Source organism: Herpailurus yagouaroundi, unplaced genomic scaffold (genome assembly GCF_014898765.1).
Source record: "Herpailurus yagouaroundi ecotype Mexico unplaced genomic scaffold, PumYag 216, whole genome shotgun sequence".
In the NCBI taxonomy this organism is placed as follows: domain Eukaryota; kingdom Metazoa; phylum Chordata; class Mammalia; order Carnivora; family Felidae; genus Herpailurus; species Herpailurus yagouaroundi.
The window spans coordinates 5,999,587-6,014,765 of NW_024412447.1; the positions used below are offsets into that span (position 1 = coordinate 5,999,587).

Sequence of the window (15,179 nt, forward strand, 5' to 3'; positions counted from 1 at the left end):
GACCCTTCACACTGAAAGGAAGTTTGCCCATTGCATCCACGCACTGTGTTTTCACCACCAGGTGGAAGTAAGTTGCCCCAAAGAGATGGCTTGGAAGGTCAACATGTACCGCGGGTACCTGGCTATCTGCCACCCCGAGGAGCAGCAGCTCAGCTTCATCGAGCGCCTGGTGGAGATGGCCAGCAGCTTGGCCATCCGCGAGTGGCGGCGGCTACCGCACGTGGTGTCGCACGTGCACACACCTCTTCTCCAGGTGGGTACACGCGTGTCCTCGGGCAGTCTCGGGGTCCGTCACAGCAGGCCACCCCCTGGCCAGGCTTAGGTCCGTAAACTGACCTGGATGACCGAGAGGAAGATCCTCTTACCTGTCCTGTCCTCTCTCATTCAAGCTGGTCCTCAGCGAAAGGAAGGCCAGAGTCTGAATCCTGAGGGATGAAATGTGGCTTCTCTTTTGGGAGCTTCTGTGGGCTGTAAATGACAGATGACATCCCACGAGTGACTTGGAGGATTCTTAATTTTGCTCTAGGCATTTTCTTTCACATCCCCTGTGCCACCATCAATGTGTGATGCCACTGCGCAGCCTAAAAAGTCCTGTGTCCTCAGAGACCCTTAAGATTGCCGGTCTCGCCTGTGCCTTAGCCTCTTCCTCTGTGGGTCATCTCCCTGTTGCTGACAGTGTGTTCCAGCCACACAGGCCACCTGTTCAGCTGCTCAGCTCTGACGCAGTCTCTCCCCACTCTCCCCACAGCCCCTCACATGTGCTGCTTCTCTCCATAGAACCCCCTTCTTCGCACCCCTCTGGCTGCCCTTGAGGCTCTGTATAAGCAGGAAGTGACAGCTAAGGCAGGACTGAAAATCGCCTGGTTGAGTGTCAAATGCATGCCAGGGCAGGCCCACGGCCCCTCAGCAAAGGCCGAGAGACTTAACTGGTTCTGGTCTTTGGGGAAATCTCTGGTTAACTAGCTGACCACAGAGCTAACTGAGCAGAGACTTAAGTGGGTGCATTTTACAAATAATATAGAATTAGTGTACCAACGTACTTACCATAGTAGGGATTCCAGAAGGAATGAAGCCAGAAAAGGGGCTGATGGGGCATTTGAAGAAATAAGGGCTGAAAACTGCCCAAATTTGATAAGGAACCCAATTTCATTTACAAAGGAGATGTACAGATGATCTTACAAGCAAGGGAACAGCTGCTCAGCATCATCAGTCATTAGGAAAACACAAAACCATGGCAAGATACTATTTCACACCTACTAGGATAAAAAAAGACAGTAACGTGTTGGTGAGGATGTGGAAGAATTAGAACCCACATTATACTGCTGGTGGGATTATCAAATAGCCTGGAAACAGTCTGCCGGTTCTTCAGAATGTGAAGTGTAGAATGACCGTATGACAGCAGTTTCAATCCTAGAGAAATTAAAACACAACCACACAAATACTTGTACGCTGATGTTCCCAGCAGCGTAGTGTACATTAAATAGCCCAAATGTGGAAACTAGCCACGTGATCCTCCACTGACGAGAAGATAAAAAGTGGCGTGTCTGGGCAGTATGAAGGAGTGGAGTCCTGGTACAGGTGGGTGAGCCTTAGAAATACCCTGAGTGAAGAAGCCAGGCACAGAAGGCCATATGCCGTCTAACTCCACTTCTGAGAAGTGCCCAGGATAGGACACTCCACGGAGACAGAGCAGGCCAGTGATTGTCACCTTCGTGGGGAGGAAGGATACAGGGAGGCCGCTGAACGGGTTCAGGGCCGCTGTGGGGAGTGATGAGAATGTTCCATACTTAGGTGGTGTTGATGGTTCTACAGTGCTGAGAATATATTAAAAACTACTGAACTGAAAACTTGAGTGATTTCAGCGATATTTTAATTGTATGTCTGTAAAGCTGTTGTAAAAGAAATACCCCACTGTTGGGTTTCTGGTGAGGTTTTGGTGAGAGGGAGGTTTCAGGACACTGAAGGCAATGCCCTGAACTTGAGGTGCAGATAGAGAGCAGAGATTCATGCAGGCAGTGTCTTCCACTAAGCTCAGTCAACGAGATAGCAGGTGCCAAGCCTAGTGCCATGTTGGTGAGGATGTAACACTTTTGAAACAAAAATTCTGCCCCAGAGGAGCATCCAGCTGGAGAGAGAGGACAGCCATGAGAAGCAAAACTTAAAACAAGAATTCAGTGCCGTGTGGCAGGACAGGGAGTAAACACAGGGTTTAGAGAAGGGAGAAATCCCTGTGGGAGGGAGTAGAACCTTCCAGGTAGGATTTGGATAGGATCGGGATTGTGCCAGGGCATTTCCAGAAGTTTGGAGCCAGCAACTCATCCGGGTGTGAAGGGCAATGAATTGGACAGACCCACGAGAGACATGACTGAAGATGTATGTGCCAGCCCAAAGGGATCACCTGTGAATCCTGTTTTCAGATGCATGGTGTGCCTCTGGGTTTAAGTTGCTGGAAGGAGGGCCTGAGGGCAGGGGGCCAGGCTGCTGTGGTCTGAGCTCGGTAGGAGAGCCACACTTCGTTGGTGGCAGAGGGAATGGGGAAGAACTAGTGTGGGGGGACTGCCGTTAGCAAGGTGTGCTGCCCACACCACTGTCGTCCCTCTCCTATTGCAGTAGCCGCAGAGCTGAGCTTTTAAAAGTGGGGGGAGCACAAGAGCACACTTTGGGGTGAAGAGTAAGTGAAGCGTGGCCTTGAGGTGTCTGTACGAGCTGGAGAGCTTCCTCGGTGAGTCGTGAGAGCCTGACAGTCGTTGGATTGCTGAAGGGCTCTGGTTTATGTTCCTCATGTGCTCTTTAATGCTTACTGTGGAATCCCTTCTGCCGGTCCCATTCAGGCAGCCCAGCAAATCATTGAACTTCAGGAAGCTGCACAAATAAATGCAGGCTTGCAGCCGACCAACCTGGGCCGGAACAATAGCCTACATGACATGAAGACGGTGGTGAAGACTTGGAGGAACCGGCTGCCCATCGTGTCTGATGACTTGTCCCACTGGAGCAGCGTGTTCATGTGGAGGCAGCATCATTACCAGGGTAAACCTACCTGGTCCGGCATGCATTCATCATGTAATTTTCCAGACACCCCACTGTTCTGGTTTCATGTCTTGGTTTTGTCGTGTTTTTTTTCTTTTACCAGATTTTCTATTTTCTGGCAGGTTGGGTAGGTGGTGGTTGGTATGGCAAGGGTAGAGGTGAAGGCAGTGAAAGGTGGGGAGATTTCCCCACCCTGTTAACACTTTGCTGGCACAGGGGCTGCTGGGGTGCAGGCCGGGGGATCGGAGCTCCGGGGTGTGGCGCTCGTTGTGAAGGTGCCCGAGGAAGAGCCACTTGAAGGTGGCCGTGTGGAGGCTTCTCCAGTTTTCCTGGGCCTTTTGGCTCATCCCCTCACCCCGCCAGACTTCTGTGTAGAGCCACCTTCGCCATTTGTTAGCCACGATGGTAAATGCTCAGCTCACTAGTCAGCGCTTTTTACACCTTACTCTTGCGTAAAATACTTTCTTTGTGTAAAATGCAAGGAAAGGTAACGGGTTTATCACAGAGCTTCCCATTTTCATAAGCCATGTGTGTGTGTTTTTCATTTTTTATTTAAGCCTTATCGTGGAACACTTTGAGAAATGTTTCGCGGAGACTGATAGCTCTTTTCTTTGCTCTCTAGCGATTGTAACTGCATATGAAAACAGTTCTCAGCACGATCCAAGTTCAAACAATGCCATGCTCGGGGTGCACGCGTCTGCTTCTGCGATCATCCAGTATGGGAAAATTGCCCGAAAACAAGGACTGGTCAATGTAGCTCTGGACATACTAAGTCGTATTCACACTATTCCAACTGTGCCTATTGTGGATTGCTTCCAGAAGATTCGACAGCAAGTCAAATGCTACCTCCAGCTGGCAGGAGTCATGGGGAAGAACGAGTGTATGCAGGTACAGTGACAGCGGAAGCCCCTTTGCTGAGGCGGTCCGGCGAAGAGCGAGTGCCCACGTGCGAACTCCTGGTGCAGATTGTAGGGAAAGCGAGCCAGAACTTTCTGAAAGCACAGCTTCGTTAGTGGGAGACTGTCCTTTCAAAAACCGAAAGGCAAAGGAAAGCACTGGAGCGTTTGAAGTACATTTTATGGTCTCAGCTCTATACTACTCTTGGGTAAGGTTATGTAAGGAAAGAAAATGAAAAACTGATTATGAGGGTATAAGGGAGATTCTGACGACGATCAGAGGAACGTTAATAAAAACGAAGAGACGAACTAGACGCATAAAGCTATAGAAAAAAACAGTATCCTTTAAGGTGTCCAGCACTGAATCTGGCATTTAGCAATTCACTTAGGAGCTGTCTGTCTGTCTATCTAGAGCTGTTTGTGGTGGGAGAGGTCTGCTGTCAACTTCACGTACACTTGTCGGTGACCTTTAGGGCTTACCGCCTAGGTAAATATTTTGATGAAATTTCAGTAACTCTTTTCCTACTTTTTTTGTTTGTTTGTTTTTAAACAGGGCCTTGAAGTTATTGAATCTACAAACCTAAAATACTTCACAAAAGAGATGACTGCTGAGTTTTACGCCCTGAAGGGAATGTTCTTGGCTCAGATCAACAAGTATGTATGTTACGTAGAAGGAGAGTAAGAGGAAAATTCGTCAGATTATGTAAATAGTTTTTTATAACTTGAAGTGCCTGTGAAGCTCAAAGTCTGGTTCGGTGACAGTTGTCAGGTGTGATGTTTCAGGTGTCCTATCTCTGTGAAGATAGTAAGTTGCGGCAGATTGGTAAGCCAGTTTGATGTATAGAACTTAGAGGCGTTTTTTTTAAAAATGAGTTGCTTGGACACAAAAATGCTGATGGCATGGATTCATTTCCCCATTTTCGCAGCATGACATTTTGGACCAGAGGAGATTTCATTCCTTTTATGGAGACATTTCCTGTTTTATTTATTTTTTTTAATTTTTTTTTCAACGTTTTTTATTTTTATTTTTGGGACAGAGACAGAGCATGAACGGGGGAGGGGCAGAGAGAGAGGGAGACCCAGAATCGGAAACAGGCTCCAGACTCTGAGCCATCAGCCCAGAGCCCGACGCGGGGCGCAAACTCACGGAGCGCGAGATCGTGACCTGGCTGAAGTCGGACGCTTAACCGACTACGCCACCCAGGCGCCCCAGACCTTTCCTGTTTTAGAGCAGGGGACCAGTCGGTAGTAACATGCAGGCCAAACCCAGCCAGGATCTGGTTTTTGTAAGTGATGTGCTGGGATACACCGATCCCCACTGACACTGCCTGTGTGGCCACTTTCACACTACAGCCACAGTTGTGACAAATTGTTGGGCCCACGAAGCCTAAACCTGCTTATCATCTGGTGCATTACAGAAAAAGGTCACAGAATCCTGTTTTGCAGAAATGCACATCAGATGAAGTTTTATAAGAAGTGTACAAATGAGATATACTGACAAGATGCTGCTCGATGCCATATGTAGAGTTTGAAGCGCTCTCAAACTCTCACGTTTTCAACAATAGGGGTTACTTCTTTAGCTTATTTTAAATAAGGAAGTGATTTTGTCAAAGTAAAAGTTTTTTTTTGTTGTTGTTTTTAGTGTTTTAAATTCACATGACATAAAATAACCCATTTGAAAGCATACGGTTCAGTGGGTTTTAGTACATTCACAGAGTTGTACACATCACCACCTGCTATTTCTAAAACCTTTCCATCATCCCCAAAAGAAACCACATACCTGTTAGCAGTCACTGCCTATTTTCTCCTTCCTTTGTCCCCTGACAGCTGCTAATCTTTTCCTATCTCTATGACGTGCCCCTTCTCCACATTTCATATAAACGGAACCATACAGTCTGTGGCGTTTTGTGCCCAGCTTCTCACGCAGCATCGTGGTTTTAAGGGTTGTCTGTGCTGTAGCCGATGCAAGTGCTTTGCTCCACTTTGTGGGTAAAGAACGCTCCACTGTGTGTCTGTACATTTTATTTATCTGCTCAACAGTTAATGGGCATTTGGATGGTTTCTGCTCGTGGCTGCTGTGACTCATGTTGCTGTGAACGTTCACGTACAAGGTTTTGTGTGAGCGTGTGCTTTCACTGGTCTTGGGGACACATACTTCAGAGTGAAATCACTCTGTGGCATGTGGCACTTTATCTTTTTGAGAATCTGCCAAATGGTTTTGCACAGTGGCTGCTCCATTTTACATTCCCACCAGCAGTCTCTCTGCTTTCCAGTTTCTCCGCATCTTTGCCAACACTCCTTACTTCCCACTTTGCTGATCACGGCCGTGCTGGTGCCTCGCTGCAGTGTTGACCGTCCTTTTCCTGGTGGTGGGTGGTGTTGAGCACCTATCCTTCTCCCCGGAGACGTGTGTTCAGTTATTTTGCCCATTTCTTAGTTGGATTATCTGACTTTTTACCTTCGAGCTCCAGTTCTTGCACGTGTGGACGAAGGTCTCTGTGTCGGGTGTGTCATTGCAACGCCTCATGTTCTTGCCGGTGCCCCCAACTCACACAGCCTCTCGTTTCGAAGTCCAGTGCATCCTTTTTCTTAGGCTGCTCGTACTTGTGATGCCATAGCTAAGACCCCACCACCGAATCCACGGTCACAAGATACACTTCTGTGATTTCTTGAAAGAGTCTTACGGGTTTAGCTCTCGCATTTAGGTCTTTAACCATTTTGAGTTAATTTTTATATGTGGCATGAGGTAGTGGTCCAGATACGTTCTTTGGCACTTGTACGTACTGTGTCCCAGCACCATTCCTTGAAAAGACTTACTTCCCCGTGGAATGGCCTTGGCACCCTTTTTGAAAGTCGACCAGAGGAATCCAGGTTTGCTTCTGGACACTCGGTTCCGTCCCCTGATGTACGTCTGTCCTTACACGGCTGCCACACCGTGTTGCTCACTGTTGCTTTGCAGTAAAGTTTGAAACAGGGAAGTGTTCTTCAGCTTGATTCTTGTTCGAGATTGTTGGCTGTTTGGAGTCGCTAACATTTTTCCACGTGAACGTTAGGTTATCCATTTCTGTAAAAGAGGCAGCCAGGATTGTAGAGCTTGAATCCGTAGGTTAACTTGGGGAATATTGTCATCATAATGATATTAAATCTTCCCGTTCACGAACACAAGAGGTATCTATCTTTGTTTCATTTAACAGTGTTTTATAGCTCTTAACGTCCAAGTCTTGCATTTTTTGTGTTAAATGATTCCTAAAAGATCTTAATGTTACTGTAAATCATTTTCTTAACTTTATTTCTAGATTCTCCGTTGCTAAAGTATAGAGATACAACTGAATTTTGTATACTTCTCTTACATTTTCAACTTTGTGAAGTGTTTATTTACTCTGATCGTTTTGTGTGTGTGTGTGGATTCTTGGGGGTGTTCTTTACGTAAGATCGTGTCATCTGCAAATGGAGATAATTGTACATCTTCGTCTCCAATCTGGATGCCTTTGCTTTTTTCTTGCCTAATTGCTCTACCTGGGACTTTCAATACTGAGTTCAGGAGAAGTGGTGAAAGTTCTTGCCTTGTTCCTGATCATAGAGGAAGACATTTCAGCCTTTCCGCACTGAGTGTGATGTTACCCAGGGGCTTTTTGTGTGTGGCCTTTATTCTGTTAGGGTAGTTTCCTTCCATACCTAGTTCGTGGGCCGTGTTTATCATGAAAGGGTGTTGGATTTCAGCAAATGCTTTTCCTGCACCAACTGATGGGCTCCATGTTTTTCCTCTTCATTCTGTTCATGTGATGCGTCACATGGGCTGACTTTTTGTTTGTTGATCACCACCTTGTGTTGTAATAAATCTCATTTGACCTTGATCATGGTGTATGATCCTTTTCATGCGGTTGGATTCGATCTGCATTTAGATTCACAAGGGGCAGGAATATCTAGTTCTTTCGTGTCTTGTACGTTGTTGGAAGATGCAAAACCGTCTCTTATTTGCGGCTATTGACGTGGTGCAATCACTGTGGAAAATGGTTTGTCAGCTCCTCAAAAAATTAAATGCAGAATTATCCTGTGACCTGGGAATTCCAGTCTTAGATGCATAGCCAAGAGAATTAGGAATGGCGCTCAAGCAGGCACTTGCTCACTAGTGTTCATAGCAGCTCTGTGCACAGTAGCCGGCACAGACAAAACTTGGCAAAACAGCTCAAGTGAACAGGTAAGCAGTGCAACGGACAGAAGTGAGACGTAAAAAGGAACGAGAGGCTGATGCTGCCTACAACATAGGTGAACCTCAGACGCTGTGCTGAGAGAAGCCAGATGCAAAATCACATGATACGTAATCCCGTTTATACGAACCATGCAGATTAGGTCAAGGCACAGAGCCAGAAAGCTGGCTGGCAGTCACCAGGGGCTAAAGGTTGGGGGAAACGGAGACCGACTGCTCCGTGGTGTGGGTTTCGTTTTGGGATGATGACAGTGTTTTGGAACCCAATTGAGTAGCAGTTGTATGACGTTTTGAGTGTACTAAACGCCATTGAATTATCCATCTTAAAATGCTTGGTTTTATGTTACACAAAGCTCACCTAAAAATAATTATGCTCTGATTTGTGTCCTCTCAGATCTGAGGAAGCAAACAAAGCCTTTTCTGCAGCTGTACAAATGCACGACGTGCTGGTGAAAGCTTGGGCCATGTGGGGCGACTACCTGGAGAACATCTTCGTGAAGGAGCGGCAGCTGCACCTCGGGGTGTCCGCCATCACCTGTTACCTGCACGCCTGCCGGCATCAGAATGAGAGCAAATCGAGGAAATACTTAGCCAAGGTGAGAATGAAAGAACCGGTTTTCCCCGAGGGCCTCCAGTAGCCTTAAGGCTTCCACGAGGAATCGGCTGTTTCCTAATCCGTGCTGGGGTAGGGGGGACTGTCTCCCGCCTGCACCATCGGTCCCCGTCACTCTTGACAGCATCTGTCATGGTTCCATTTGCGAACTAAGAAAACTTGAGTCCAGTGTTCTCTGTGGGGTCTCCCTCTGGAGACTGCCGGGGAGGCTGTCGGCGGGCGGGGTGGGGGGAGCGGTGCTTACCTGCTGGACACCCCATAGATGCTCACATCTCACCTGCAGGGAAGGTGCGCACGGTCACAGAGCTGCTCAGCTCTAGTCGCAGGGGGCGTGGGATCCTCTGACTTCCACAGACACTGCAGGGTGAGGTCACAGCTGCTAGAGTTCTTGTCCCATATCACCCTAGCACCGTGCCATGGACCATGCCGAGGGTGACTGCTTGACCCTGAGGCTGCTTCCTCAGCATGGCTTCTCGTTTTTTTACTTATGTAATTCTTATCAATTTATTCAAGAAACAGAAACAAAACCCAGAATTAATCCTTGTAGAAAATGTAGGAGTAAGTTCTGCTTTCTGTTTTGTCTGTTAAGGGTTTGGGTTTCTTAGGATTCCTTGATTTGACGTTAACATCTGGAATGAATGTCAGCACCTAGTATTTAAAAGTGACCCTACAAACACAGACTAGCTATAGTGATGCAAAGAAGCTGCCTAAGTATCTGACTTCGGATTTGCCTACTTCTCGATATAATTGTTGCAGACAGTGGACACCAGGCTGCCAGCGTGTGGCCCACCTGACGCTGGGGTGCTGTTCATCAGAGATTTTTGGCAAAAGGCCACTTTGTTTTGGTGAGGTCGTGAGTGTGAATTCGGAGGTCACTGGCCACTGGTCGCCGGCAGGTTGGGGCAGTTAATGATTGTCAGTAATGCTGAGTCTACATAAGAACCGTGTGCACACTTGGGTTTTTATCCGTCTGTGATTTATACGTGAAGTTTAGCAGCATTGGCCATTTCGTACTTATTTTTCACACATTGCCCATAAGGCTATTCTATGTGCTATGTTGGGGAAAAGGCACCGGATTAAGGGCGTCAGAATTTTTATTCACCTCTAGGATTTTTCCTCCTGTCTTAGGTGCTGTGGCTTCTGAGTTTTGATGACGACAAAAATACTTTGGCAGATGCTGTCGACAAGTACTGCATCGGCGTGCCGCCCATCCAGTGGCTGGCCTGGATCCCCCAGCTGCTCACCTGCCTGGTTGGCTCCGAGGGAAAGCTGCTTTTGAACCTTATTAGCCAGGTGCGAATAACAAGGTCTCTTTGTTCACAAGAAAATTATGTCTTCATTTCACATTGTTTTTTTCTGGAAAGAAAGTGCATGCTCAAAATACTGAAAATAAGTGAAAGATAGGAAGATGTACACATTTAGACATCACTTGATCTGAAGCACAATTAGATGTGATCGAAGATTTAGGGGCACCTGGGTGGCTCAGTGTGTTAAGCATCCAACTTCACTTCAGGTCATGATCTCGCAGTTTGTGAGTTCGAGCCCCGTGTCGGGCTCTGAGCTCCGTGCTGACAGCTCAGGGCCTGGAGCCTTCTTTAGATTCTGTGTCTCCCTCTCTCTCTCTGTCCCTCCCCTGCTCACTCGCTCGCTCTCTCTCTCTCAAAAAATAAAAGCCTTAAGAAAAAAAAAAAAGAAGTGATTGAAGAATAGGTCAAGGTTGCAGTGAAATAATCCACTCGGTTGTTACGTGCTAAAATGCTAATTTTTTTGCTTGCGTATGATGCCACATAAAGATGCAGATGAAACAAGCATTCTCTTAAAATGTACAGTTACTAGTGATTACTCTGAAATACAGTGAAATGCGTATCTGATCGTAGCTGGTTTCCCATCATCGTGCCGGAACCCTTTGGAGCCTCCCTTCAAACTGAAGTCAGCATAATGGTAGCCTTGTCCCACCTCGTGCAGTTGTGCAGGGTGAAAGCTGTGTGCACTGGGGACGGGCTTTGGAGATGGGACACACTGGGGTCCTGTGGGCTTTCATGACCATTAGTTGAGATGATTTCAGATTGTCCCTCTTCTGTGAGAAGCCTGCTGGGTAGAGGAAGCACCCAGACAGTAGACGTTTGGAGACTGTTCTGTCTCATGTACAGTCCCCCTGACTGTGTTTCTTTCTGTAAAGTTAGCCCCGTGACTGACTTCATGAATGAAGTGGCTCCCAACTGAGCGTTTAGGAATATGACGCTCATCTGTCTTTACGTGAGATGCATCATCCACGTTGTACCCAGAAATGGTTTTACTTTTTCCCTCGAGAGACGTTTCTGGGTGCTGGCATTTTGCTTGACGTTTATCTGCTCGATTCAGTCCATTTGGTATTGTCCTCATTGAACGTCTAGAGCTAGATGTCGTTGGTGTCTTCTGGGCATGTTTTGAAGAGTGTGAGTAACATGATAGTAGCTATTCAGACCTTTCGAAGAAGCCACAAAGCCCCAGTTTGGTAAGACTGGTGTTTCTTATCTTAAATAGAAAATTTTCAGCATCCTCCTTGCTGCCGTCACGTACAGTAAAGTTCTTCACTAATGAACCTAATAGAATCGGTTCCCAGTGAATTGCCTAACATAAAGACTGACTGGTGTCATTTTGTGTTTCCCTGTTACTTACCCAAGTAGGATCCAGGGACCAGTGTGTTTTGCCCTCCTCAGATTTGCCAAATCAAACGAAAGTGGTTTCTCTGTCATTAACCATCTGTCCCTAGGCAGAACCAGTTGGGCACCATGTTGATCTCTCTCAGATCTTTCGAGGGAAACTAGGTATTTTACCTGCTGTTTAATCCGAACTCGTGTATTAGCTCAGTGGTATAGTATTTTGCCTCCTTGGTCCAGATGCAGACCCCCGCCCATTTGTGAACGACAAGTTATTTTCCATACAAATTGTCCTCATCTAGAAGCACAGTGGTGAGCAGTGCTCTTTATGCTCCGTGTCTCTGAGCAGGTTGGACGCGTGTATCCCCAGGCGGTCTACTTTCCCATCCGGACCCTGTACCTGACCCTGAAAATAGAGCAGCGGGAACGCTACAAGAGCGGTATGTCTCGGGCGGGGCCAGCTGGCCAGACCGAGGAGGGCTCATTGCATGGGGGCATTCCATGTGCCGACGGCTGCGGACACGCTCCCGCCCTCAGCCTGTCTGTCTCTAGCCAGTGAGAGGACACTTCGGGGCTGGGAGGCAAAACCTGATCACTGAGGGAAGTCAGTGGTTTGCCGTTGCTGTGGTTTAATAGGGTTTGTTTACCTGAGTGATTTGGTCCATAAGTAGAAAAAAATATATGAAAGTTTTACCTCAAATTGTAAAGTTCAGTAATGTGTCCTGGTAAGCAATATAAGTGTCACCTACTATACGTGTCCTTTATAAGAAATATCTTCTGCTGTCAGAAGAATCCGCATAGAAATCAGTCTTACCAGATGTGAAAATTTACTCAAACCAGAAGGGTTTTAATCCATATTGAACAGTACTCGTATGTTAATAACTTACTAATGGTTTCAGTTGCCCATTGCGCATGGTACTGTTTGAGCAGTTGAAGCCCCTTTGCTTCAGGACGTTTTTAACACCCGGTTGTTTATGCTGCAAGGCCAGAGACTATTTAAAAAGGTGACCTGACCCACTGGGCACGTTTGCACCCCCAGCTGATGAGCTGGGTGAGCCAGGGACTGCACGCACGTCTCTGTGCTGGCCTCACGGCCACCACACCCAGGTGGATGTGTGGTTTGGTCGTTTGAAAATTAAGGCTTTTTTCTTCTGACTGAGCCGAAGCTAGAAAAACGGGCCTTGGGTTCTACGACGTATTTCTCACATGGCAGATGACTGTATTTTTTAAAAATACCTTTTTAACGTACATGGTCTGGCTTTCCTCAATGAGAACATGGAGACTTGCCCATTAAGTACGTTCAGATTCCCTGAGCTGTCTGCAAGGAATGTGAAGAATTTTTTTCCAAACGTTTAAAAAATGCTCAAACTTTGAGCAAAGTTAAAAAGGAGAGGACCACGAACACTCATGCACCCTCACCTCACTTCACCGCTCAGCACACGGGCCTGTTCGCTTTCCGCCGACACATTGGAGGCCAGGCTGTAGGCAGTGGCGTTCTGTGGGCCTGAGTCCCTCGGTGCACCTCTCCGCGGAGCCGGGGCGGCTCCCACCCAGCCCCTGGGGAGCCGGCTGTCGTGATGTGCTAACACGCCGGCAGGAACAGCGTTGCTTTGGCCGATGGGTCCTCTAGAGCACCGAGCTCTCGCATCGGGCCAGTTTTGCGCTGACATTGGCGTTGTGTGTGTTGCTCTCAGATTCTGGACAGCAGCAGCCAAGTTCAGTGGGTAACCAGTCCCATTCTGCATCAGATCCAGGGCCCATAAGAGCAACAGCACCAATGTGGCGCTGCAGCCGAATCATGCACATGCAGCGAGAACTGCACCCAACACTTCTGTCTTCCCTGGAAGGCATCGTCGATCAGATGGTCTGGTTCAGAGAAAACTGGCACGAAGAGGTACGTGCAGAGAACCCATCGTCCCGTGTGCTCTGGGCCGTGTCGCCTTCAGATTGGGTGCCTGCTCATTTATGTCTGTGTTGTCGAATCGAACAGTAGAGTAAGCAGATAGTTAATGTTTGCGCACTAATGCAGCCCCAAATATTTGAGAAGGAGGTGAAATTGAGAAAGTTCCGCTGGCCTTGACGTGCTTATTACTGTGCTCAATTAAGTATCACTTAGCAGCAGTTACCCGGGCCGCGGTGGTGGTGGGTGTGCGCTGGGTGCAGGTGTAGGTAGCAGAGGCGGAGTTGGTCCTCCAGTGAGCTTTTCCACAGCCAGGCCCTCTCCTTAGTGGTGTTAGCAGTGCAAGCTGATGACAGAGTGATGAGCCCTGTTGTCTAGATGTTCATCTTGTTGGCCCAGACGCCCCTTGTTACTATTACCTTATGTGTGTGTCAGACGCGCAGCAGTAACTTCAGAACTAGCTGCATAGAAAGGGTTTTCCAACAACAGAAGGGTATGTGTGTGACCCAAAATGTGGAGTTTTGGTTTGGGTTTTTTTCTTTCTCTCTCTCTTTTTTTTTTTTAATGTTCAAGACACGTAGTCCCCATCATTAAAAACTCAGCTGACACTGTGGAGTGCACAGGCGTTCTGTCCCTTGTGTGCTGTCTGATTTTACACGTGCTGTGTGCCGGGAGGCGGCGGTGGGACCTGCCAAGCAGGTGCCGTGTGGTTGGTTAGCCGCTTGAATTGGGAGCTCTGTTTTGTGCATTGTCTTGGGTCTCTTTCCACTAGGTTCTCAGGCAGCTCCAGCAGGGCCTGGCGAAATGTTACTCTGTTGCATTTGAGAAAAGCGGAGCGGTGTCGGATGCCAAAATTACCCCCCACACTCTAAATTTTGTCAAGAAGTTGGTGAGCACGTTCGGAGTGGGCCTAGAGAACGTGTCCAATGTCTCGACCATGTTCTCCAGCGCGGCCTCTGAGTCCCTGGCCAGGCGGGCACAGGCCACCGCCCAGGACCCTGTCTTCCAGAAGCTAAAGGGCCAGTTCACAACCGGTGAGTCCCTTCCCTATACCTACAGAGAGTTCCACTTGGCTGCTCTTGGTCTGTCTTCAACATCTCAGCCAGCTAGTTCCTTGTTTTCGTGAGCACTCTACTGGGTGAGCTGGCAGCACTCTGTTTAAAATGTAGCCTCAGGTCACAAGGTCACAAGGTCACGGTGACTCTTGCCAGCCTCTGGTTGCCCGTCCTTCTCTGAAGTGAAGGGTTAAGGTTTGGAACCAGGCTCCGCCTGAGGGATGGAGGGTGTAGGGAAGAGGAGGGTTTCAGGCTAAACCCGCCCTCCCCTACCCCCCCCCCCCCCACACTTGGTTTTTGTAGGAAAATTGAACAGTGTGAGGTGAGGCAGTGGGCTCAAGGTGACAAGTAGGGCTCAGACTCATAGTGGATTCAGGTGGCAGAATGACCAGGAGGTCGTATCATCATCAATTGTCCCTGGTTTGGGTCCAGGCCTTTTCCGAGAGCCCCAGGAGTATGAACCTTGGCTCTAGCCTGGTGTGGTCGAAGGCGAGCAGGTCCAATCTCCCGGGGCCTCAGTCTTCATCTGCCAGACGGGGGCCCTGGTTCCCACAGCGTGTGTGCACAGGGGCCGACCGTGTCCCCCACGCAGGCTATCTTGCCACCTGTGTCCTGCCACCTCCCTGCCAACCTGCCCACCCTCTGGCGGAGGAGCCCAGGCGAGCACCAGGGCTCAGTGCGTCTAAAGTGTCTTTTAACAACTCACGTTACAGAGAACACGGCTAGAAACCTGCGCTGTGTAGACTCTGTTGAAATCACATAAAAGAAAATATGTCCCGCTAATTACACAGGATGCTTTGCAGCTACAGCCATGACTTACTTTTGATCCATCTAGGATAGGG

The 15,179-nt window shown here is 48.2% G+C and overlaps 1 protein-coding gene across 16 annotated transcripts in view; it reads left to right on the top strand.

Annotated features, from left to right (window-relative positions):
• TRRAP (transformation/transcription domain associated protein) overlaps nt 1-15,179 on the top strand; it is a 113,779-nt gene that overhangs the window by 84,549 nt on the left and 14,051 nt on the right. For 9 of the 16 annotated variants that reach the window (XM_040455881.1, XM_040455877.1, XM_040455882.1 and 6 more), the window contains 9 exons: nt 62-253; nt 2,832-3,060; nt 3,650-3,915; nt 4,477-4,577; nt 8,525-8,726; nt 9,872-10,036; nt 11,732-11,822; nt 13,077-13,276; nt 14,055-14,316. In XM_040455881.1, the coding sequence (XP_040311815.1) occupies nt 62-253; nt 2,832-3,060; nt 3,650-3,915; nt 4,477-4,577; nt 8,525-8,726; nt 9,872-10,036; nt 11,732-11,822; nt 13,077-13,276; nt 14,055-14,316 (1,708 nt within the window). The remainder of the gene's footprint in view (nt 1-61; nt 254-2,831; nt 3,061-3,649; nt 3,916-4,476; nt 4,578-8,524; nt 8,727-9,871; nt 10,037-11,731; nt 11,823-13,076; nt 13,277-14,054; nt 14,317-15,179) is intronic. The other 7 variants (XM_040455886.1, XM_040455887.1, XM_040455893.1 and 4 more) reach the window with 3 other exon arrangements.